The sequence below is a fragment of the Mobula hypostoma genome, chromosome 20 (assembly GCF_963921235.1).
Source record: "Mobula hypostoma chromosome 20, sMobHyp1.1, whole genome shotgun sequence".
Taxonomy (NCBI): domain Eukaryota; kingdom Metazoa; phylum Chordata; class Chondrichthyes; order Myliobatiformes; family Myliobatidae; genus Mobula; species Mobula hypostoma.
The window spans coordinates 33,158,864-33,186,093 of record NC_086116.1 but is presented as its reverse complement, the minus strand read 5'-3'; the positions used below and the strand labels follow the sequence as shown (position 1 = coordinate 33,186,093).

The 27,230-nt window shown below is 43.5% G+C and overlaps 1 protein-coding gene across 1 annotated transcript in view; it reads left to right on the top strand.

Moving 5' to 3' along the window:
* Positions 1–27,230, top strand: part of mapk12a (mitogen-activated protein kinase 12a) — a 110,867-nt gene that overhangs the window by 23,082 nt on the left and 60,555 nt on the right. The window contains exon 3 of the mRNA XM_063072623.1: positions 3,992–4,050. Coding sequence (XP_062928693.1) covers positions 3,992–4,050 — 59 coding nt within the window. The remainder of the gene's footprint in view (positions 1–3,991; positions 4,051–27,230) is intronic.

Here is a 27,230-nt window from a genome sequence, read left to right as displayed (position 1 = left end):
TACCTGGAGAGACAGAAACAAGTGAGACAGTCAAAGCCTGCAGTAGAACTTTGGCAACTTCTCCAAGATGCTTGGAACGACCAACGAGCCAATTTTCTATTAAGACTGCATGACGGTGTACCTAAGAGAATTGATGCAGTTTTAAAGGCAAGGGGTGGTCGCACCAAATATTGATTAGTTTTTTTAATTGTTTACTGCTCTTCATAGTAATTGTTTTGATATTTCAAAACTATTCATTTCATTATTTTTGAAAGCATCTTCACTTTACAGATTTTTTTACATGTGCCTCAGACTTTTGCACGAAGTATATAGGTATAAATATACGATACTGTGAAAGTTAGGCACATATATATAATTAGGATGCCTAAGACTTAGGTAATTGTATTGTACTGTACTGCTACAAACAAATTTCATGACATATGTATAGGCATCCGTTAGTCTCGTGAAACCATGGATTTGTGCCTTGGAAGGTTTCCAGGGCGCAGGCCTGGGCAAGGTTGTATGGAAGACCAGCAGTTGAGCCCATGATGCAAGTCTCCCCTCTCCACGCCACCGATGTTGTCCAAGGGAAGCGCATTAGGACCCATACAGCTTGGCACCGGTGTTGTCGCAGAGCAATGTGTGGTTAAGTGCCTTGCTCAAAGACACACACACTGCCTCAGCCAAGGCTCGAACCAGCGACCTTCAGATCACTAGACGAACGTCTTAACCACTTGGCCACGCGCCAACACATGACATATGTGAGTGATGATAAACCTGATTCTGATATGGGACTGAGAGTGGGAAGGGGGCAGGGAGAGGGGAGAGAGCGGGAAGTACCAGAGATATTCTGTAAAGATCAATAAACCAATTGTTTGGAATCAAATGACCTTGCTGTGTGTCTGCACCTGCGCCACCCACTCCGTCTCTGGCGCTCCTTCTCTCCCACCTGTCACACACCCCTCCTGTGGTGCTCCACACTCGCCATTCCCAACATCCTTCGACCTCCAGATTTACAACCTCACTCTCCGCTCCACATTGACAAATACAGTTTTGTGCAAAAGTCTTAGGGACCCGAGCCATACACATGTGCCTAAATCTTTTGCACAGTGCTACATATGTAAGTCATGGTACATCAGTGAACATGGTAAAGAAAATCAAGAGTACATTTAATTCTACTACTCTAATACACTAACGTGATCCTCTGTTTTATTGATCTTGCATGATGTGGTATTGTGACCAGTCTCAAATACCTGCCAACTTTACAGTCTGTGCAAGTGATGGGAGCAGTCAGGAGACAGTCAGTTAGGTAGCTCCTTTATTCGACAGCTTATAACATTTCTAAACCAGGATATCTTCTTCCAACCAATTTCCATTAATCACTGACTGTAGTGGGAGTTAATAGCGTCATTCCTATGCCATTCATTTAAGCCACGCCCACATGGGAGGAGTTCCCATACTGTACAAGCAGGGTTATCAATAAAGTTCAGTTGAATACCCTGCATGCTGGCATCCTGGTGTGCTCTGCACCATCCCTCAGTAATGAACACAACCCTGATGAGATATGATTTGGGAGACCCAACTGTGAATAAGTTTGGGCCATGGGATATACAGTACCCCTGAACAGCAAACCCCCATGCTCCCAATCCCAGATAAGAACTACTTATTTTTAAATGTTGCCCTAAACAGTGCTACCTTGGGCGGTGGGGGGTGGGGTGGGGTGGCCTCTTCCACAGAAGTCAATGGAAAAGACGCAGGCAGAGTTTTAAAACAGGCTGCTATTTCACAATAGGCATTTCTTGGCTTAAGAAAAAGGACATACATCATGTTCAATAAATCTTTGCAAATCAAAAATGCTGAACAAAAAGTATTAGGAGCATTTTGCTACATTGCATTTCTTTTGTACGGATAATGGCAGTCTGTTCATTATAATCAATCATAACTTTGTAAATCAATAACACAAGAGATTCTGCAGATGCTCGAAATCTAGAACAACACACTCAAAATGCTGGAGGAACTCAGCAGGTCGGTTATCCTCGATGGAAATGAATAAGCAGTCGGTGTTTTGGGCCGAGACCCTTCTTCAGGAGTGAAAAGGAAAGGGGAAATCGCCAGAATAAAAAGGTGGGGGGAGGAGAAGGAGGATAGCGAGAATTTGATAGGTGAAGCCAGCCAGGTGGGAAAGGTAAAGGGATGGAGAAGGAATCTGATAGGAGAGCAGAGAGGACCAAGGGAGAAAGGGAAGAAGGAGGGACACAAGGAGAGGTGATAGGCAGGTGAGGAGAAGAGGTAAGAGGCCAGAGTGGGGAATAGAAGAAGAAAGACGAGGGAGGAAAATTTCTTTTTTACCGGAAGGAACAAAAGGCATGCATGTGCACTCCAAAGGGCCAATAGTATAATTGTGAAAATACACAAGAAGACTATCCATTAATCAAGAAATTTCTGCCTCTTTGAAAGTCAAAGTGCAAATTATTATCATCTGCACAAGTACATGCACACATCAAGTATAACGGAAAACTTTTTTGCAGCAGCATCACGGACACATAGCATCAGATAGGCAGCATTCACAGGAAAAAGCAAAGTATGCATACAATACTGTACTAAAGTCTGAGGCACATTTACAGTATATAACTATGTGACCTAAGACTTTTGCACAGTACTGCAGTAATTTTTTGCCTTTATCAAAAGAAAAATGTTTTACACTAACTGTGCCAGAGCCGTGTTCTTCCTACACTGTTGTACGGGTCAGAATGCTGGCGCCTGACAGAGAATGAATTTGTCAAGCTGTTGTCATTCCACACCATGCCTCTGTAAGATCCTCCATGTTTTATGGCCAAGAAAAATCTCCAACCACACCCTACTTCTTCAGTGTCATCAAGAGGACATAGCCACAGTCATCGTGAGGAAACGTTGGAGATAGATTGGGCACATGAAGAGAGAGAGTCCAACTCCTTCTTGTCGTAAACGTAAGCGGTGTAATGGGCAGTAACTAACAGTTTTATGTATCAGAAAAAGAACCCAGAATATCTAAAATACTATATATCTTTCTTTTCTGCCAGCAGACTAATATATTCAAACTACGGTTTGCATTTCTGATTTAGACATGCCAAGTGGCCAAGTGGTTAAGGCATTCGACTAGCTACCTGAAGGTCGTGAGTTTGAGCCCCATCCGAGGCAGCATGTTGTGTCCTTGAGCAAGGCACTTAATCACACATTGCTCTGCGACGACACTGGTGCCAAGCTGTATCGGCCCTTGCCCTCCCCTTGGACAACATCGGTGTCGTGGAGAGGGGAGACTTGTAGCATGGACAACTGCTGGTCTTCCATACAACCTTGCCCAGGCCTGCGCCCTGGAGAGTGAAGACTTTCCAGGCGCAGATCCATGGTCTCGCAAGACTAACGGATGCCTTATTTCATTGTATCTTATTGCACGTCAATCAAATACTTCTTGTTTATTAACAGAAACCACCAGGTTCAGGAATAGTTACTACTCCTCAACCATCAGTCTCTCAAACAAAAGGGGGTAACTTCGCTCAACTTCATTTGCCCCATCATTGAAATGTTCCCATGACCCATGGGCTCAATTTCAAGGACACATAATTTCATGTCCTCGCTATTTATTGCTTATTTATTTGTATTTCTGTTTCTTCCTTTTGCATTTGCAGTTTGTTGTCTTCTGCACTCTGGTTGAACGCCCTAGCTGGATGGTCTTTCATTGATTCTGTTAAAGTTACTATTCTATAGATTTGTTCAGTATGCCCACAAGAAAATGAAACCCAGGGTTATATATGGTGACATATATGTACTTTGATAATAAAAATTTACTTTGAACTTTGAGAAGCATTTTGGTGAGCCCCTTTAGGAGCCACAAAAGTAAAAGTAGTTCAGATATTAAATAATTCTAAAAAATGAAAATAATAACTCATGATTTGTTTTTATTTTCTATCCTTTCCAGCTGTATGGGTAATAATCATAAATCAAGTGTAAAACTATTATGTTTTCTTTTCCCTAGGTTATTGGGCTGTTGGATGTTTTTACACCAGATCTGTCTTTGGAGAAATTTCATGATCTGTAAGTTTTTAATTCCATAATTTGTTTGGAAATAACAATATTATCTGTTGTCAACACAATGTAGAAGACATAGATACACATGTAAAATGAAGTTTCTTACACCAAAGACCATCTGTCCAGGTACCATATCTGATGAGGACTTTGGTGACCATGGTTTTCCATATACAGGTTTCCTCTGCCATCCGAAGGTAGAGCGTTCCTATGAAACGGTTCGTAAGCCGAAATGTTGTAAAGCGAAGAAGCAATTACCATTAATTTATATGGGAAAAATTCGTGAGCATTCGCAGACCCAAAAATAACCTACCAAATCATGCCAAATAACACATAAAACCTAAAATAACAGTAACATATTATAAAGCAGGAATGATATGACGAATACACAGCCTATATAAAGTAGAAATACTTTTCCACAATCATTGCCGCACTGTACTCCATAGCGAAAATCTCACACAAGCACTCTCGGCAGAAACACGGCGCAAGCGTTCTCCAGTAACCTTTAAGCTATGAAGCTGCCAAATCATACCAAATAACACGTAAAAATACACAGCCGATATAAAGTAGAAATAATGTATATACAGTGTAGTATCAATTACCGGAATTGGGACTGCGCCGAGCACACTGATGACGGTGTGTTAGGCTGAGTCATCGCAGGTTGGGGTGGAGCAGTGGCCCCCACCCTCCGGGCAGCGACCCGATCCTGGTCCGCGAAGAATGCAGGGGTACAGTGGTAGCTGGGATGCACCCAGCACATCTTTAAGAAAAAAGCCGAAGCAAACAAGCTAATTAATTAGGTGCCACCCGGCACATAAATGTTGGCGCAGATCAGAGGCGACGCGATCGGGCAATCATCTCTGATCTGGGCCGACATTTACGTGCCAGGCGGCACCTAATTAATTAGCTTGTTTATTTTGGCTTTTTTTAAAAAAGATGTGCTGGGTGTGTCCCGGCTACCGCTGCATTCTTTGCGGATCGGTATCTGTCCGCAGTTCGGGGGTTGGGGTGGTGGGACACTAAGGTGTCGTCTGTTTCCATCAGGGCAGGCAGGTCATCTTCTTCTATGTCTGCCTGCCTCGATGTCGAAGGTCGAGGTTCGTCGTCTGCTGTGGCTGATGTGGAAAGCTTGCTTGACTGCTTAGCCTCGCGCATTTTTCTATCATACAGTTCTTTGTAAGCACCCAAACCATCCTGCAAATATGCTCTAAACTGACATACCCTTTTGCAGTGAAAATCTCACGCAGTTGCCTCATGTTCAGTTCCTAGACAACTTCACTTTCGGTCCATTCACTACTACATTCGGTTTCAATTGTTATCCTTTCCTCTTCCAATTGCATCAGCTCTTCATCTATCAGTTCTTGGTCATGGGATGCCAAAACCTCTTCAACATCATCTTCGTCAGCTTCCACAAGCCAAACTCACTTAGTCCTTACTTCGTTCACCACAATCAAAACGCTTAATTATGTCTAGTTCTACACTAAGTGTAACACCCTTACGAGCTCTTTCAAGCTTTTCCGATACCTTAGAACTCATCTTGCTAACGGCTGCTCACAGGCACGTGTTTACGCATTGCCGGCGAGAATGCAGTGCCGAATCTCGGGGGAGGAGTGGCTGTTCGGGGCCTGCGCTGCTTTTTATCACACGCTACTTTTTTATCGCGCCCTGCTTTTTTTCGTAACAGTGAAAACACCTTCTGTTAGCGAAAACAGGTCACTAATGTAGGTCTTTCATAACAGTGAGGTTTCGTAAAGCGAACATTCGAAAAGCGGGGGACACCTGCAGATCTATCCTTTGTTTTTTGGATGACTTCCATTTCCTCGATGTGTAGCCACCTGGCTATGATTTTGATGTACATAAGCCGAGGTCTTCCTCTAGGTTTACTCCCCTCAATCTTTCCAGAGAGTATGAGTTTTTCTAGTTCATCTTTCCGCATAATGTGTCCGAGGAATCTGACTTTCTCTTATTGTTGGTATGAGTGATCGAACTGCTTGGGCTCTTCTGAGAACTTCTTCATTTGATGTGTGCGGTCCATGATATTTTTAACATTCTCCTGTAGAACCATAATTCAGCTGTTTCTAGTCTCTTTTCCATTGCTGGAGAAATGGTCCGGTATTCACTTCCATAAGTCAGGATAGAATAAATATAGCACTGCAGTATTCTGTGTTTAGTGTACGTGCTCATCTTTCTGTCTGTTAATATGGTCTTCATTTTTTGGAAAACTTCTTTCACCATTGCTATTCTGTATTTGATATCTGTGTCGTACCTGCCATTACTTGTTATTAGGCTGCCAAGATATCTGAATTTGTTGACTTGTTTGATGTTTGTATTTCCGATCTTGATCACACATTGTGGGATGTTTGTCTTTCTGGAGATGACCATGCTTTCTGTCTTCTTGGTATTGATTGAGAGGCCTCTGCGATTACTTTCTGCTGCCACTATAGTGAGTAGGTCTTGAAGGTTTGTTTCTGAGTCAGCTATTAGTACGATGTCATCAGCATATCTGATGTTATTTATATTATGGCCTCCAATTGTGAATCCTTTCATGTCTTTGATACTTCTCAAGATATTTTCACTATACAGGTTGAATAAGTCTGGTGAAGACACAACCTTGCCTGACTCCTCTCATGATATTCACATACTCACTCATTTCTCCTTCTATTCCGATGGATGCTGTCTGGTCCCAGTATAAGTTTCATAAGAAACGTATATCTTTCCCATCTATGTCAAGATCTTGAAGCATTTCCAGAAGATCTTGCTGTCTGACAGTGTCAAAAGCTTTTGTATAGTCAATGAAACATAAGTAGATGTCTTTTGTACCTGGATGGCTCGTTCACAGATCATCCATAGCATGAAAATTGCATTTCTGGTTCCAGTGTTTTCCACAAAGCCGCATTGTCCTTTACGGATTTCTGGTTTTATACAGCGTCTTGCTCTTATCATGATTACTCTGAGAATAATTTTTGCCACGTGGCTCATTAGACTTATTGTACGATGTAACTCACATTCTGTTGCTCCCTCTTTCTTTGGAAGTGTGATGAACACTGATTTACTTAAATCATCAGGTATCTCCCCATGATCATAGATTTCATTTGCTATTTCTGTTATTTTCTCTATTCCAAAATCTTCTAAGGCCAGTATCATTTCAACCGCGATGTTGTCTGGACCAGTTGCTCTGTTATGTTTTGTTTTATTTTATTTATGGCTGCTCGAATTTCTGATTTTAGAATGCTAGGTCCTTCAAGATTCTTCTTTATGTTCGGCTTTTCTCCTCTTTAGTCTTCAAAAAGTTCTTTTATACTGTCCATCTGTTTAGGATTTCCTCTTTGTTCATAATTAAGCTGCCATCTTTTGCCTTGATGCAATCACTTGCTGAGCAAGGTAATTTCCCCGTTAGTTCTTTAATCTTATTGTGCATCAACTTTGTTCCAGGGTTATGGGTTTGTAGCATTTCTATCTCTGAGCATTTCTCATTTAGCCATCTGTCTTTAGCTTCTCTGCATTTTCTTTTTATTGTCTTATCAAGTTGTTTGTATTCTTCACTGTCTCTTAGTTTGATTGTCTGTTTTTGTTGCATCAATTGTATTATATCTTCAGTTATCCATTTCTTCTTACTTTTCCATTCTTTTCGTGGGATGGTTTCTTTTGCAGCTTCAACCACGGATTCCTTCAGTATGTCCCAGGAAGATTTGCCTCCTTCATCCTGCAGCAATTGAAAATGGTTTTTCACCTTGATTGTGTATTCTGTTTTCAGATGAGGGTTGTTTTGTAGTTGTTGATAATCCAGTGGTTCTGATCTTTTTGGTTTCTTTAATTTTCTCATCTTTATTTTCATTTTGCAAATGACTGGTATGTGGTCGCTTCCACAGTCTGCTCCAGGGTAGCTTTTAGATTGAGTTATCTAGTTTTAACAAAGACTAAACAGTGAATTTCAGGATATTTTTCATCTTTAATGAAAATGTATGCCCAGGACAGCCAACATTTTCTATCCTTAACCAGCATCACACTGGACTTCATTGCTAGACACAGTTTTTTAAATCAATTGAAATGCAGCAGGCTTACAAACATGTAGTGATGGGGTGGCAGAGGATTTGATCATCTATGTCAGGGGTTCCCAACCTTTTTTAAGCCATGAAGCCTTGCCATTAACGAAGGGGTCCATTGACCACAGGTTGGGAACCCCTAATATGTAGCTTAATGTCAAAATCCCTTGTTCCCTGTTTGTGCACATTGTTTTGATCTTAGTGAGAGTGGTAATTAAGGTATTACATTTGGCCATAGCACCCTGAGCTCATGAAATCCAACATTCCTACTTTTGAGTCTTACACCAGGGGAGACATTGAGAAGCAGGGAAGAGATGGTCAGGTGGACCAGTCACACTTACTATCAAGCTTTACAAAACAAAGTTGTCACTTGACAAATTGTAGAGGTAGATGTATTGGGGAGGAGACATGTCTATACCAAAGGAGGTGTGGGGCACTCCTTCCCTCCGCTAGCCTGCAGGTCACCCTTGGGCAAGGTGTAGCACCTGCTTAGACCCCCGATCAGGGTCACGTGAAGCCATGGGAGCAGGTGGTGGATGGTCGTATGAGCAGCTGGCACATATCACAAGTCCTGGTTAAGCGACCACTGACACCAGGCAGACAATCTCTGAAGAGCATTGATAATGGCTGGAGTCACCCATCTTGTAAAGGCACTGCCCAGAAGGCAATGGCAAACCACTTGTGTAGAAAAAGTTGCCAAGTTATGGAAAGACCATGATCGCCCACGTCATACGACATGGCACACAATGAATGAACAAAAAGGCTGGAAGTCTACCAAGCCGAGGCAGAAAAAAGTGCAAAACTATTGTGAAGACAATTCCACACCAAGCTTTAAATTGTTTTAAATCAAGAAGAATCAATGAAGTCATGTTTGTTTTAAATCAAGGACAATGGGACTGAAATCCTTTATTTACTTTACTGTTGGGAGAACAATGGGACGGCATCAGCTACCTGCACTCCATCCTGTCCACACCCTGTTGGACTGGGCAGGGCCTGAGCAGAAATCTGCATACAGAGGTGGGGCCAGGAATGTGGTGCTCAGTAATTGTTGAGGTCCCTGTCTCTGGTCACAGTCAGGGCAAATCTTAGCAGGGCTGAGCTTATTGGGCAAAATCATTATTTCCAAATCTACAGGAGGTGTAAGTATTTCACTTCAGTAGGAACAACCAGGGTAGGTCTTACACGGTGAATGGTAGGGCACTGAGGAGTGCGGTAGAACAAAAGGATCTGGGAATGCAGGTCCATAATTCATTGAAAGCGGCACCGCAAGAAGATAGGGTCGCAAAGAAAGCTTTTGGTAGATTGGATTTCATAAATTAAAGTATTGAGTACAGGAGATGGGATGTTGTGTTGAAGCTCTATAAGACATTGAGTTCTGATTTGGAGCCTTGTCCTACAGGAACCTACCTACAGGAAAGATGTAAATAAAGTTGAAAGAGGGCAAAGAAAATTTACAAGGATGTTGCTGGGTCTGGAGGACCTGAACTATAAGGAAGGATTGAATAGGTTAGGACTTTATTCCTTTGGAAAGTAGAAGATTGAGAGCAGACTTAATAGAGGTATACAAAATTATGAGGGGTATAGATAGGGTAAATGCAAGCAGGCTTTTTGCACTGAGGTTGGGGTTAAGGGGAACGTGAGGGAAAATTTATTTTCTTAGAGGGTTGTGAGCATGTGGAACAAGTTACTGGCACAAGCATGCTTGATTTCAAAGCTTAAGGGAAGTTTGGATAGGTACGTTGATGGTGGAGGTATGGAGGGATATGGCCCCGGTGCAGGTCGATGGTAATAGACAATTTAAAGGGTTTGGCACAGACTAGATGGGTCAAAAGGCCTGTTTCTGTTCTACGACTCTATGACTAACCCTCTGGAAATGATCAGACTGGAAATCCCTCACTCAGCCAACCCTTTTAGCTATCGTGGATCATTTGGGATAGATGGAAACCTGGGATGTGGCAGATTCCAGAAATTACTGTCAGTTTCATCTTTGAAATCAATTTTCACTGACATCTTCGCCATTAAGTTAACTCCAAAGGTTATCCACAATTTCCGAGCCCTCGTGGACAAGCTTAGTCTATTTCGATTATTCTCTCCATCGCGTATTTAAAGTGAGCTTAGAAAAAGCAGTGGCACCAATATTTGTTGGAGGAGTAGATCCTGCATCAGGGTCTGGTATGGGGTGTGGGTCTACTGCACAGGATCGAAAGAAGCTGCAGAAAGTTGTGAACTCAGCTTCATTATGGGCACTAGACTGCATAGCTTCCAGGACATCTTCAAAGGTCGATGCCTCAAAGAGATGGCATCCATTATTAAGGACCCCCATCACCCGGGACATGCCCTCTTCTCATTGCTACCATTAGGGAGGAGGCACAGGAGCCTGAAGGCACACACTCAATGATTTGTGTTGGGTTGAGTTACTCAACGATCTTGGCAATTTAGTTGCAAACGTTTCATCACAACATTGCGCTGTTGATTGTGCTGTGCCCTCCGAATGCTTGGCCTTTATATACTTTTCAATCAGCTGATTGGATGTCACTTTGGAAACTCAATTGTGATGTAGAGAGGAAATCTCATCACTGATTGGTTGTGTGGCCAAATCTGTGCGCTGTGGTCTGGAATTTTGCCCGCATCAGCTCATAAATAGGATTGAGGTCTCGGTATTTACTTACAGAACTGTTTGCGGAAATTCTAGGAATTCTCTTGCGTGCTGCGTGTTCGTTCACTTGCTCCACAACTTTCAGTGATGCCCAGTCGAATTATTTCCTATATGCACATAAATACTCACTGTATTTCATAGTTTTTTAGTATTATGTATTGGAATGTTCTGCTGCTGCAAAAGCTACAAATTTCACGACATATGCTTTTGCTATAAAATCTAATTCCGATTCTGTCCCTTCACTCTTTCGGACAGTGAAAGTCTGGACAACCAGCATGTTAAATTGCTCTGACTAATTAATGTGGTTGTGGTGGCCTTGGACTTTCTTGGTTTGTGCCATTAGTAACACTTATGCAATGCTGGAGGAACTCAGCAGGTCAGGCAGCATTAAGGAGCCACTGTTTCAGATCGGCCTGAAACATCAACTGTTCAGATGCTGCCTGACCTGCTGAGTTCCTTCAGCATTCTGTGTCTGCAGCTCCATGTTTACAACATGATCAATTTCACTCGTATCAATAATGCTTACTCCACTTAGACACAGCTTAAGGACAATTTACTATTTATCATTAACTTTTGGGTGCTGGGGTGGGGATACGCCTCTACCAAAGGAGGTGAAGGTTGCTCCTTCCCTCCGCCATCCTGCAGGTCACCCTTGGGCAAGGTGTAGCACCTGGTTGTCCCTGTCCCACCCCTCCCGATCATGGTCACGTGAAGCCATGGAAGCAGGTGGTGGATGGTCAGATGAGCAGCTGGTGCACATCACAAGTCCTGGTTACGGGTCCTGATACCAGGCAGACAGTCTTTGAAGTCTCTGATAATGGCTGCGGTCACCCGTCTTGTAAAGACACTGCCCAGAAGAATGCAATGGCAAACAATTTCTGTAGAAAAATTTGCCAAGTACAATCAAGGTCATGAGACCGTGATTGCCTATGTAACATGACACGGCACATAACAAATGAATGAACATTAGCTTTTGGTATTATTGTTTCTTCTTTTCGATGTTTACTTGACTGTTGATGTACAATACTGATCACATCTTGGAAATTTGCCTCCAAGGTCTGTTTTGGAATCCTTCTGCTCACGTTTGCAAAGGTTGTCAGTTGTGGCAGTGCATTTCATCCCATTCATGAGAAAATTATGAAAATATAATCTCCATAGAAAATTGCCAGAAAACAATAAGAGTTTTTGAAAGTTCACAGTATTAAACAATATTATGTGTATTTAAAAACTCAAATAACAAAGGCTATTTGATGTATTTATCAGGGGACCCAGGGGCAACTTTTTCATGCAGAGTGAGTACATGGATTGAGTTCCAGAGGAGGTGACTGAGGAATGTACAGTGAGGAGTTTCCAGGGAATGCAGAAATTGGAACGAGCTGGGTAGGCACTGTGTCAGCATGGGCTTGTTGGGTCGTAGAACCAGGATCTGTGTTGTATTGCTCTACAATCCTTTGACTTACATTACTAGGCAAAAACTTTGCAGACATTCCATGTATATATAGAAACATAGAAACATAGAAAATAGGTGCAGGAGTAGGCCATTGGGCCCTTCGAGCCTGCACCGCCATTTATTATGATCATGGCTGATCATCCAACTCAGAACCCCGCCCCAGCGTTCCCTCCATACCCCCTGACCCCCGTAGCCACAAGGGCCATATCTCTTATGTTTAAGGAGATGCTGCACTTAATTCCCTCATCCAAGTCATAAATATATATTGTAAACAACTGGGGTCCCAGCACTGAGCCTTGCGGTACCCCACTAGTCACCGCCTGCCATTCTGAAAAGGTCCCGTTTATTCCCACTCTCTGCTTCCTGTCATATGATACATAAGGTGTCTAAGACTTTTGCACAGTACTGTAGTAATTTTATGTATTGCACTGTACTGCTGCCACAAAAAAAAACAAATTTCATGACTATGTGAGTGATGATAAACCTGATTCTGATATGGGTCTCTGTTGTGGACTGAGAGTGGGAAGGGGGCAGGGAGAAGGGGATCATGGTTGGGAAAAGGGGAAGGGAGAGAGTAGAGAGCGGGAAGCACTAGAGAGACATTCTGTAATGATCAATAACCCAATTGTTTGGAATCAAATGACCTTGCCTGGTGTCTCAGGGCTGGGTGTGTCTGCAGCTACACCACTCCCCACCCTGGCATTCCTTCTCTGCCACCTGTCCCAACCCCTCTTGTGGCACTCCACCCTCCCCATTCCCAATATCCTTTAACATGAGGAATTCTGCAGATGCTGGAAATTCAAGCAACACACATCAAAGTTGCTGGTGAATGCAGCAGGCCAGGCAGCATCTCTAGGAAGAGGTACAGTCGACGTTTCGGGCCGAGACCCTTCATCAGGACTAACCCAATATCCTTTGCTCCTGCCAAATTTACAAATCCACTCTCCACGCCACATTGACAAATACAGTATTGTACAAAAGTCTTAGGCACCCTAGCGATATATATGTAGCCTTTTGGTAGCACCACACCCAAGATTTTATATCCTGTTAATCAAGGAATGACACACTTGCCTTGGAGTATTATGATGAAGGTTGATGAAACTGAATCCTAGGATGAGTGAGATATCCTATGAGAAGTTACTGAGTAGGCTGGCCCTACATTCTCTAGAAGAATGGGAGTGTTTTCATTCATAAAATTTGTAGGGGCTTTGTTAGAGTAAGTGCTGGCAGGTGAGCTCAGACTTGGAGTTCATGGCTTCAGGATAAGGATTTGTCCATTTCACTCTGGCAACTGTAATATTAAGATTTTTTGAACCAGCTTGTCTATTGAATACTCAGCTATTGAAATGATGAGGGTTCCCGATCATCATCAGGGACCCCCACCACCCAGGGCATGCTCTCTTCTTGTTGCTGCCATCAGGACAAAGGTACAGGAGTCTCAGGACTCACACAACCCCAGTTGTTTACAATATATATTAATGACTTGGATGAGGGAATTAAATGCAACATCTCCAAGTTTGCGGATGACACGAAGCTGGGTGGCAGTGTTAGCAGTGAGGAGGATGCTAAGAGGATGCAGGGTGACTTGGATAGGTTGGGTGAGTGGGCAAATTCATGGCAGATGAAATTTAATGTGGATAAATGTGAAGTTATCCACTTTGGTGGCAAAAATAGGAAAACAGATTATTATCTGAATGGTGGCTGATTAGGAAAAGGGGAGGTGCAACGAGACCTGGGTGTCATTATACACCAGTCATTGAAAGTGGGCATGCAGGTACAGCAGGCGGTGAAAAAGGCGAATGGTATGCTGGCATTTATAGCGAGAGGATTCGAGTACAGGAGCAGGGAGGTACTACTGCAGTTGTACAAGGCCTTGGTGAGACCACACCTGGAGTATTGTGTGCAGTTTTGGTCCCCTAATCTGAGGAAAGACATCTTTGCCATAGAGGGAGTACAAAGAAGGTTCACCAGATTGATTCCTGGGATGGCAGGACTTTCATATGAAGAAAGACTGGATGAACTGGGCTTGTACACGTTGGAATTTAGAAGATTGAGGGGGGATCTGATTGAAACGTATAAGATCCTAAAGGGATTGGACAGGCTAGATGCAGGAAGATTGTTCCCGATGTTGGGGAAGTCCAGAACGAGGGGCCACAATTTGAGGGTAGAGGGGAAGCCTTTTAGCACCGAGATTAGGAAAAACTTCTTCACACAGAGAGTGGTGAATCTGTGGAATTCTCTGCCACAGGAAACTGTTGAGGCCAGTTCATTGGCTATATTTAAGAGGGAGTTAGATATGGCCCTTGTGGCTACGGGGGTCAGGGGGTATGGAGGGAAGGCTGGGGCGGGGTTCTGAGTTGGATGATCAGCCATGATCATAATAAATGGCGGTGCAGGCTCGAAGGGCCGAATGGCCTACTCCTGCACCTATTTTCTATGTTTCTATGACCCAGGTTCAGGGACAGATATTCCCCCTCAACCATCAGGCTCTTGAACCAAAGAGGGTAGCTTCACTTGCCCCATCATTGCAACCAATGGACTCACTTTCAAGGACCCTTCATCTCAAGAACTCAGTATTATTTATTTATTTATTTATTTATTCTGTCTTTCTTTCTTTTTGTAATTGCAGTTTGTTGTCTTCTGTAAACCAGTTGAACACCCAGCTGGGCAGACTTCCATTGATTCTACTGTGGTTATTTTTCTGTCATGGATTTGTTGAGTATGCCCACAAGAAAATGAATCTTGGTGTTGTATACGGTGACATATGTGTACTTTGACAGTAAAATTACTTTGAACTTTATTGAAGGACACCTTCAAATGACAATGCCTCAAAAAGGCGGCATCCATCATTAAGGGCCCCCATCACCCGGGACATACCCTTTTCTGATGGCTACCATCAAGGTGGTGGTACAGGAGTCTGAAGACACACACTCAATGATTCAGGAACAGTTTCTTCCCCCTCTGCCATCGGATTTCTGAATGGACACTGAACCCGTGTAGACTACCTTAATATACATTTTCCCCACGTTTTTGCACTAATTATTTGATTTAATTTACTTTTTTTATATATACTTATTGTAATTTATAGTTTTATTATTATGTATTACAATGTACTGCTGCCAGATTTCATGACATCCAGAATGCCAGTGACGTTGAACCTGGTTCTGATTCTGTTGGTTATGTACAAGGTTAAGGACGGGTTTCTGAACTCATGAATTCAGTTGTACAGAAACTGAACGGCAAAAGAATTAGTGTAACAGTTGAATGGCAGAGCACCTCAAATGGCATCACGGCTTATTCCTTTTCCTATTTCTTATGTTCTCAGAGTAGCTGGGGTTTGAGAGGTCAGACAGTGTGATTTGCAAGTAGCACATTATGTTAACGTTATCGCTTTATCTTTGAACATATCCTTTGGTTCAGCAATAGTTCCTTTATAAACCACAGCAGAGCTCTTTCAAGGTTCTCACATAATTTGTTAACAAAATTTAACTGAGAGTCTCAAAAACTTTCTCTGTGCCAAGTTCTAGGCGTTACTTTGCTGTTACAATGCAATTGGAGGCGATTCAACCACTTAGTACATGGCAGCTCCCAGCAAAACAATCCCGTCTAACTGCCTATCTCATCCCCCAAGTGATCCTCCTCTTTTCCTTTCTCCCATGGTCCACTTTCCTCTCCTATAAGCCTTTCACCTTTCCCACCCATCTGGCTTCACCCATCACCTTCTAGCTTTCCTCCTTCCCATCCCCCCCATCCTTTTTATTCTAGCTTCTTCCCCTTTCCATTCCAGTCCTGATGAATGATCTTGGCCTGAAATGTCGTCTGTTCACTCTTTTCCATAGATGTTGCCTGACCTGCTGAGTTCTTCCAGCATTTTGTGTGTGTTACTTGGATTTCCAGCATCTACAGAATTTATTGTGCTTATCAATGCTTTTTCCCCTGTTATTTCTGTGCATTCCTGTCACTTATTCTCTCTCATATGATCATCAAACTCTACTTCCTCCATGCTTTTGATTCTTTTACCACTTGTTTTTCAATAACACATTTCTAAAAATTCCTTTAAAATGCTATGAGATTGGTTAGCATCAGTTCAAACATCACATTAGTGGCTCTGTGGTGTAACACTGCTGTCTTTTGGAAACGGCAGGTATGAGGGGTCAAACTTCCCATGGCTTCCGAGCTCTAATACAGTCAAATGACTCTACAGGCTGTGGGGTGTGGTTGGATGTAACTCTACCATGGGCACCACGATAGCATAGCAGACAACGCAACACGATTACAGCTCGGGACGTTGAATTTCAGAGTTCAGTCCTGCCGTCCTCTGTAAGAAGTCTATATGTCAGAGGTTGTTGTCCATGTAGGTACCAATGACATTGGTAGGAAGAGTGATGAAGTTCTGCAATGTGAGTTCGGGGAGTTAGGTGCTGATTTAAAGGACAGGACCTCCAGGGTTGTGATCTCAGGATTGCTACCAATGCCACATGCTAATGAGATCAGAAATAGGAGGATCATACAGTTTAACATGTGGCTAAGCAGTTGGTGTGGGAGGGAGGGCATCAGATTTTTGGATCATTGGGCTCTCTTCCAGGGGAGATGGGACCTGTACAGAGGAGACGGTTTGCACCTGAACTGAAGAGGGATTAATATCCTAACAGCAAGGTTACTACTGTAAGTGTACTGCAAGTGTGGGGGGGAGGGGGTTAAATTTGAGTTGCAGCGGGATGAGTGTCAGAACGGATAGTGGAGAGATTGTGGAGACAGATATCGTTATGATCTCAAACAAAGTCAGGTATTAAAAGATTGAGCAAGGTGTGACTAGTGTCCTGAGCTGCATATATTTCAATGTTAGATGAGCTCAGGGCATGGATCAACGCCTGGAATTATGATACTGTAGCCATTAGTGAGACTAATTAGGACCCCACACACCCCTCATACAAACTCTTCTCCCTTCGGCCATCTGGCAAAAGGCACCGAAGTATTCAGGCTCTCACGACCAGACTATGTAACAGTTTCTTCCCCCCAAGCCATCACACTCAATACCCAGAGCCTGGACTGACACCAACCTACTGCCCTCTACTGTGCATGTTGTCTTGTTTATTATTTATTGTAATGCCTGAACTGTTTTGTGCACATAATGCAGTCCTGGGTAGGTCTGTAGTCTAGTGTAGTTTTTGTGTTGTTTTACGTAGTTCAGTGTAGTTTTTGTATTGTTCATGTAGCACCATGGTCCTGAAAAACATGGTCTCGTTATTACTGTGTACTGTACCAGCAGTTATGGTCGAAATGACAATAAAAAGTGACTCGACTTGACTTGGATGCAGGAGGGGCAGGACTGGCAGCTCAATATTGTGGGGTTCCATTGTTTTAGAAGTGACAGAGTGGGAGGGATTAAAGGGGGGGGTGGTGTTGCAAGTCAGGGAAAATGTCATGGCAGTGCTCAGTCAGGGCAGACTGGAGAACTCAACTAGTGAGGTGTTCTGGCTGGAAATGCAGAATAAGAAAGGTATGACCACATTCATGAAGCTGTATTACAGACCACCCCACAGTCTGTGGAATTTAGAGGAACAAATTTGTGGAGATTGAAGACTGATGAAAGAAACATAAGGTTGATATAGTGACACACATCAAAGTTGCTGGTGAACGCAGCAGGCCAGGCAGCATCTCTAGGAAGAGGTGCAGTCGACGTTTCAGGCCGAAACCCAAGGCCTGAAACGTCGACTGCACCTCTTCCTAGAGATGCTGCCTGGCCTGCTGCGTTCACCAGCAACTTTGATGTGTGTTGCTTGAATTTCCAGCATCTGCAGAATTCCTGTTGTTTAGGTTGATATAGTGGGTGATTTTAAATTTCCACATATTGACTGGGACTTCCATACTATAAATGGACTAGATGGGATAGAGTTTGTCAAATGTGTTCAGGATAGTTTCCTTTATCAGTGATGCACTATCAATTACTCCAAAAGACTGGAAGTAGAGTAAATACTAAAAGGCTTTTATTAACAGTGTAAGGCGTTTCTTTTTTTTTGTCACTGTGTAGTCTAATTAAAATGGCTTCTTTGTTATGTTATAATTGAAGGGGCTTCTTTGTTATGTTAACTGCTGAGAAAGTCCTTCCCGCTAGCAGTTTGTTTTGGATTATCTATTGATAAGAAGACGAATGAACCAATTGCAATAGTTGTTATGCTTTTGGTGTGTCTGTAAGATATTGCATGCGTGGGGTTTTGGGGAAGAAGGCGGGAGAGAGAGACAGAGGATGGACCAGGTGCTCTGAGTCCACTAATGGGGTCGGACCCCGAGTCGGGTGTTCGGCGAGGAGAGGAGACAGAGACGGACTCGTGTGGAGCGTCTGGTCGACCACTGTTGTTGGTCCCAGGTGGCCCATCGAGGTGGTCCAAGGGGTCACAGGGTGAAGAAGAAGGGTCCTGAGCTCCAACTGTTTGTGCACGAAGAGATTGAACTTTGACAAGTGTGGCGCCTTTTATTTTCCTTTTATATTTTATTCTCTATTAATTATATAGTTCCAGTAATATCTATAAACTGTAAACCATTTAATCGTATCTGGTGTATTGTTTGTTATTTGGGCGGGGCGGGGTACATCACACAGCATCCACACAAACTAATTACCCAGTTTGGTGGGGCTGAGGGCTGTTTCCCTAGACGACAGCGAGCTGAGCGACCCTGAGGTTGGCCGGGGGGCTACACACAGTAAAATGGACCAATGTCCATGCTGAATATCTGTCCTGGACTGAGGGAGGAGCGGTGACACAATCACCTTTATTCAGGGGTCTGTGGGGAGAGCACTTACTCTGACAAATCCCCTATGAATTTTATTCAATGAAATGAAAACACTCTCACTCTGCTACAGAGAGTAGGCCCAGCCTACTCGGTAACTTCTCATAGGATAACTCACTCATCCCAGGATTCAGCTTCATCAACCTTCATCGTAATGGAGCATTATAATGATTGTGCAATACCTGTTCTCCTGTTGGGGAATGAGACGGGGCAGATGACCGAAGTTGGTGTAGGGGAACATTTTGCATCTAGTGATCATAATGCCACAAGTTTCGAAGTAAATATAGAAAAGGATAGGTCTGGTCCGTGGGTTGAGAAAGGCCAGTTTTGACGGTATCAGACAGGATCTGGCAAGTGTGGACTGCGACAGGCTGTTTTCTGGCAAAGGTGTACTTGGTAAATGGGAGGCCTTCAAAAGTGAGATTTTGAGAGTACTAAGCTTGTATGTGCCTGTCAGAATAAAAGGTAAACATAACAGGTTTAAGGAGCCTTGGATTTGAGAGTGTAGAACAACCTGCCAGCGCAAGTGGTGCATGCGAGCTGGATTCCAACATTTAAGAGAAGTTTGGATGGGGAGGGATTTAGAGGACTATGATCCCCATGCAGGTTGATGGGACTAAGCATCTTAAACAGGTCAGCATGGGCTAGATGGGCCGAAGGGCCTGCTTCTGTGCTGTAGTTTACTGTAACTCTATGTCCTTCCCGTGGAATGTGTGTCTTTCTTCCAGGTGCTCCAGTTTCCTCCCACCATTCAAAGATGTACCAAATAGGTCAATGTAAGTTGTCCTGTGATTAGGTTAGCATTAAATCAGGGTTGTCAGGGATTGGTGGGACAGCAGGGCTTGACGAGCCGGAAGGGCCTAATCTGCACTGTAATGCTAAATAAATAAATAAATAAATAAATACATTTTTGGACTGAGTAATACTAAAAGAAGGAAGGGAATAAACAGATTATTTCAGACCAATAAACCTGATGCCAACAGTGGGGAAGATATTAGAATCTATTATTAAAAATGCATTAACAGATCACTTTTGGGAAATCGACAAAGTCAGCATAGGATTACGAAAAAAAATCATAAGAATGTAACAAGCAGAAGCGATAAGGAAGAAACAGGGAACATGGTGTGCTTAGACCTTCTGAAAGCTACCAAAAGCTGTCAAGACTTTAGTGAACTGATTGAAACATAGAAAACCTACAGCACAAAACAGGCCCTTCAGCCCACAAAGCTGTGCCGAACATGGCCCTACCTTAGAAATTACCCATAGCCCTCTATTTTTCTGAGCTCCATGTACCTATCCAGGAGACTCTTAAAAGACCCCATTGTTTCCGCCCCCACCACCATCGCCAGCAGTCCATTCCACGCACTCACCACTCTCTGTGTAAAAAACTTACCCCTGGTATCTTTGTACCTACATCCAAGCACCTTAAAACTGTGCCCTCTCACGCTAGCCATTTCAGCCCTCGGAAATAACTTCTGACTATCCACACAATCAATGCCTCTCATCATCTTATACACTTCTATCAGATCACTTCTCAACCTCCGTCGCTCCAAGGAGTAAAGGCCAAGTTCACTCAATCTATTCTCATAAGCCATGCTCCCCAATCCAGGCAACATCCTTGTAAATCTCCTCTGCATCCTTTCTATGGCTTCCACGTCCTTCCTGTAGTAAGGCGACCAGAACTGAGCACAGTACTCCAAGTGGGGTCTGACCAGGGTCCCATATAGCTGCAACATTACCTCTCAGCTCCTAAACTCAATCCCATGATCGATGAAGGCCAACGCACCTTATGCTTTCTTAACTACAGAGTCAACCTGCACAGAAGCTTTGAGTGTCCTATGTGCTCAGACCCTGAGGTCCCTCTGATCCTCCACACTGCCAAGAGTTTTACCATTAATACTATGTTCTGCCATCATATTTGACTTACCAAAATGAAGCACCTCACACTTATCTGGGTTGAACTCCACCTGCCACTTCTCAGCCCAGTTTTGCATCTTATCAATGTCCCGCTGTAATCTCTGACAGCCCTCCACACTATCCACAACACCTCCAACATGTGTGTCATCAGCAAACTTACTAACCCATCCCTCCACTTCTTCATCCAGGTCATTTATAAAAATCACCAAGAGTAGGGGTCCCAGAACAGATCCCTGAAGCACGCCACTGGTGACCGACCTCCATGCAGAATATGACCCGTCTACAACCACTGTTTGCTTTCTGTGGGCAAGCCAGTTCTGGATCCATAAAGCAATATCCTTTTGGATCCCATGCCTCCTTACTTTCTCGATAAACCTTACATGGGGTACCTTGTCAAATGCCTTGCTGAAATCTATATACACTACATCTACTACTCTACCTTCATCAATGTGTTTAGTCACATCCTCAAAAAATTCAATCAGGCTCATAAGGCACGACCTGCCTTTGACAAAGCCATGCTGACTATTCCTAATCATATTATGCCCCTCTAAATATTCATAAATCCAGCCTCTCAGGATCTTCTCCATCAAATTACCTCTTACAAAGCGAAATCAAGTGACATAGGTGACAACAGGACTTCCCTTTCAGATAAGCTCAATGCTTTCTATGCACATTTTGACCGTCAAAACGTGGAGGAAACATCATGAACGCCCACAGCCCCTGATGACCCTGTGATTTCAGGCTCTGAGGCCTACGTGAGAGCATCCTTCAGGAGGGTGAGCCCACAGAAAGCATCCGGCCCAGATGGAGTACCTGGCCGAGTACTAAAGACCTGTGCTGGAGCGCTCACTGAGATCTTTAACCTCTCTCTTCGGCAGTCTGAGGTACCCACCTACTTCAAGCGGTTTCGATCATACTGGTGCCCAAGAAGAATGTGGCAATATGCCTTAATGACTATTAGCCAATTGCACTTACGTCTACAGTGATGAAGGGTTTTGAGAGGTTGTTGATGAACCAAATCAACTCCTGGCTGAGAAGTGACTTGGATCCAGTCCAGTTTGCCTGCTGGCACAACAGGTCCACAGCAAATGCCATTTCATTGGCTCTTCACTCAACCATGGAACGCCTGGACAGCAAAGATGCATACACCAGGGTGCTCTTTATCGACTACAGCTCGGCATTCAGTACCATGTTCCACTCAAAACTAATCAATAAGCTTCAAAACCTTGGCCTGAGGTACACCTTGTACTTGATTCTCAGTTTCCTCACTTGTAGACCCTAGTCAGTTGGGATTGGCAACAACATCTCCTCCACAATCTCCATCAGCACAGGTGCACCACAAGGCTGTGTGCTAGCTCCAATGCCATATTTAAGTTTGCAGACAACAGCCTTGTCATAGGTCCAGTCAAAGGTAGTGACGAGTCAGCATAACGGAGGGAGATTGAAAATCTGTCTGAGTGGTGCCACAGCAACAACCTCTCACTCAATGTCAGCAAGACCAAGGAGCTGATTATTGACTTCAGGAGGAGGAAACCAGAGGTCCATGAGCCAGTCCTTATCAGAGAATCAGAAGTGGAAAGGGTTAGCAACTTTAAATTCTTCAGTGTTATTATTTCAGAGGACCTGTCCTGGGCCCAGTACTAAGAAAGCGTGGCATTGCCTCTATTTTCTTAGAAGTTTGTGAAGATTCGGAGTGACATCTAAAACTTTGACAAACTTCCATAGAGGTGTGATGGAGGGTACATTGACTGGTTATATCACAGCCAAACACCAATGCCCTTGAACAGAAAATCCTACAAAAAGTAGTTGATATGGCCCAGTCCATTACAGGTAAAGTGCTCCCCACTATTGAGCACATCTACATGGAATGGTGTTGCAGGAAAGCAGCATCCATCATCAAAGACCCCCACCATTCTGGTCATGCTCCCTTCTTGCTGCTGCTATCAATACTCAGGACTCACACCACCAGGTTCAGGAACAGTCAATACCGCTCACCCATCCTGGCTCTTGAACCAGAGGGGATAACTTCACTTACCCCATCATTGAACTGTTCCCACAATCTACGGACTCACTTTCAAGGACCCTTCATCACATATTCTTGATATTTATTGTTTATTTATTTATTTATTTTTCTTTTTGTATTTGCGCCATTTATTGTCTTTTGCACACTGGTTGTTTGCCCTGTTGGTGCGGTCTCTCATTGATTCTATTATGGTTATTGGAATTATTGAATATACCTGCAAGAAAATGGATCTCAGTGTTGTGTATGGTGACATATTTGTACTTTGATAATAAATTTACCCTGAACTTTGAACTTTGAGATAGGATGCTTTCCTATTTTGGAAGATTTGTTAAGGGTTGATGTGAACATTCAAAAGTATTTAAAGGTTCACTTACTATCAAATTATACAACTCTGAGGTCTTTCTTCTCCAGATAGCCATGAAACCAAGAAAAAAAAGAATGGCAACACAGTCGTCAACTCCCAAACCGCATCCCCCCTGTACAAAACGCAACAAGAACATCGGCACCAAAATACCCCTCTCCTGCACAAAAAAATGAACAAAAATGTGACAAGAACATCGACCCCCTGACTCCCCTCCCCTGCACAAAACGTCACAAGAACATCGACCCCCCCCCGCTCAATCCCCCTCCCATGCACAGAAAAAAAACAAGAAAGAACAGGCGAAAAGTACAGAATATAAAAAACAATTAGATTGAAAAAAAGTCCATAGACTATTGTCCAAATCCATATCTATATCCAAAATGCAGAAAACCCCGGTAATATCCTCCTGGTACAGCAGCAGGCTTGCCAAATTTCTTGAGCCTCCTGAGGAGGTAGAGGCGTTGGTGAGCTTTCTTGACTATGAAATCCATGTAGAACACAGGCCATAGGTGATGTTCGCTCCTAGGAATTTGCAGCTGTCAACTCTCAAGCTAAACACAGTTGATGTAGACAGAATCATGCACACTGTCCGCACTGTCCCCCTTCCTGAAATCAATGACCAGCTCTTCTGTTTCGCTGATATTGAGGTTGTTGTCATGACACTATGTTGCTAGGCTCTCTAACTTCCTACCTTCCTGGCTCACCCCTATTTGAGATACAACCCAATACCTCAAAAAAAAACATGTTACTGCTAAATGAAAGCAATTTACATAATTTTGAGGCTTCCGTTGGTCAGGGCCGAGCACAGACATTATGTCCCGGCTGTCCACGTGACAGGCAAGCCACTACACAAGCCAGGGGACATCAGGTTTCTGAATGGACATTGAACCCATGAATACCTCACTACTTGTTTTAAATTATTGCATTACTAATTTAACTATCTAGTATATATACTTCACTCCCCACTAACATCTTAACTACATTCTACAGAGGCGTGGTTGAGAGTGTGCTGACCTTTTGCATCATAACCTGGTACTCCAGCTGCAGTGCTGTCGACGTAAAAGTCTTGCAGAGGGTGGTTAGGGGAGCAGAGAAGGTTATTAGGGTCTCCCTACCTTCTGTCCAAGACCTCTTTCAGAGTCCATGCCTCCAGAAGTCACGGTACATCATTAAAGACCCCTCACACCCTCTCCATGAACTGTTTGTTCTTCTGCCATCAGGCAAACGTTACAGGAGCATCAAAACTAAAACCACAAGGCTACTAAACAGCTTCCTCCCACAGGCAGTCAGACTGCTAAATAGCTGCTCTACCTGACTCTGCTGTGGACACTTTTAACTTGCACTGGACACTTATAACTGATTTTAACTGACATGTGGCTGTTGTGTTTTACTATTTATTGTTATGTTTATTATTTAGTGTTGCGTTTGTTATGTTATGATTGCACTGCCTCTGAGAAATACTGTCTCATTCTGCCCTGCAGAGTTGATGTATGGTTAGAATAACAATAAAGTTTTTTGAATCTTGAATCTTGAATCTTAACTGTAATTCACTTTTTTCCTGTATTATTATGCATTGCATTGTACTGCTGCCACAAAGACAACAGATTTCACAAATTTGCCACTGATAGTAAACCTGAATCTGATTCTGACTGTGCATGCTGCTGCCCATGTATCAGTCTCCCCCCTCCGCTCAACTGACGGATCCAAAGGAACGGCAGAGACCTGTACAATTTGGGACCAGTCATGTCACAGGAGTTGCTAATCAGCGTTGAACTCAACGTTGAACTGCCTTAGGGACTCCAGCTCCGGAACTTTCCTCGGGGTTCACTCCCGAAGCCTTCCCCACGAGTGAGTATAGCCGTAAGGCAGCGGAGGTTTGAGATCAGAGACTTCCTTCTGCTAGAAGACCTGCCAACTGTGCCTGATGTGTCCCATCTGCCCGAAGCGACTGGTTTTAAGTCACCAGTATCCTGCCTTTTCCCCTCCTCCTGTCAGTAGAAATGGTTCCACCAGGTTTAGAAGCTAAGCCACATGTGAAGGCCAGGAGCTGGACTTTGTTGTCAGAGGCTATTTGAGGCACACACCATTGGGAGCACTTAATAGGCAGTGGGAGCTTATCCACAATAACTCCACCCGGCTACAACAATCTTGAGGAACCTGGATAATTTTGCATTATTTTGCATATTGTGAATGTGCAAGATCTTATCCAGCTGCGGTGAGCAAATTATTTAACTTATGCAAATTTGACTTTTTTTGTTCACTCATGTAGAGGCTCACTATCCTACCAAGTTTCCATTAAAAAAATATATTTAAAAACACATGTGGAATCGGCCCTACGGCCCATTGGGCCACACCGTGTTGAACCCCCAACAAACCAGTTAACCCTAACCCAATCACAGGACAATCTTCAGTGACCAGTTAACCTACCCAGTACGTCTTTGGACTGTGGGAGGAAACTCGAGCACCCGGAGAGCAGCATGCATTCCACAGGGACGTCCGTCCATACAGAGACTGACACTGGGATTGAACTCTGGACTCTGATGCCTTGAGCAGGAATAGCATGGCGCTAACCACTACACTATCATGGCGCCAAGTTTCAATCAAAATAATTCCTACAGCCTTATGCCTCATAATTTAAATTGGCCCTTACAATGTAAATGAATCGCTACCTCCAGGTGATGCCTAACACTAACGGAGGAAAGTCTCTGAAGGGTTTAAGATTCAAGATTCATTTATTATTAAAGAACGTATAAATTATACAACCTTGAGATTTGCTTGCTCACAGGTAGCCACAAAGCAAAAAGCCCAAAAGAACCCAATTAGAGAAAAAAAGAGTAAGAATAAAAATAAAAGACCAACACTCGATGCGTAAGACAAAGAAAAAAAGATTCATGCAAACAATTGAAATGAACAACAATACTCTGAACCAAAACTTAATCTTTAGATCCGAACACTGAAGCAGCCCAGAGTTGGCTGAAAGCCTCGCTAATCAGTTCATCATATTAGTGGGCATGGAGCACAGCAGCCAGGGCAGTCTTCGTAGCCTCTGCACCATGGAGATGACTACAGCAGAGAAACAAGCGAAATTGGCTTTCTTCCTGACTGACATCCTGTCCTTTCAGTCCATCTGGGCCGGTGCTTAAATTGACCCAATGATGGAACAGCGAAAGGCTCCAGCGCCCTGGAGAGAGGTGTGAAGATCACGGAGGGCGAGTGAAATTGGCTCTCAACTCCAATTTGGGCCTGTGTTTAAATTGTCTAAACAGCGCATTGTCCCTTCCACTAGGACCCAGGCACTACTGCTGTGAAAGGCCCTGGGCCTAGACCACGCTGCCCAGTGACTCACTCCAGGTCCAGATTCTGTCGCCCAGCCCGAGCTCTTCAGAGCAGCTTGGCACCCAGAGTGATCCAACCTCACTCATGGGCCAGTTGAACGAGTACCAAATGTTCTCTGCCCAGGCCCCGACTTCTCCTTTTGGCGCCCAGATCAATCCAAATTCACTCCTGGGACAGTTGTACAGGCATTGGACCTCCATCCAGAATGATTCTGCCACACATTATCTCTTCTCATCCCTCAAATCCGCCTCGCCATTGCTCACCCCTTCGCTGTTTGTGTTGATAATTTAACACAATTTACCTCAGAAAAGGTATTTTTAGTGATTTTTAGCTTTTTGATGACCAGAAGCTATCATACACGTTCGCTAGCACCATCTTAACTTGAAGTTCCAGAAAACAACAGGATTTCTGATAGAATTAAAAACTCCATTCTACACACGTAACCAAAATCTTCTGTCTGCATCTTTATCTCTATCGCACTATCCCGGGCACTCCATTCTCGAGATCTAAGTCTCCCTAGCCTTTACCCTTAGGTAAGTGTTAATGAAGCCATCTGGTGTTGCTCTCTTCCAAAGTAATTAATAGGCAGCACATCGAACTACGAGTCAAAACAAGTC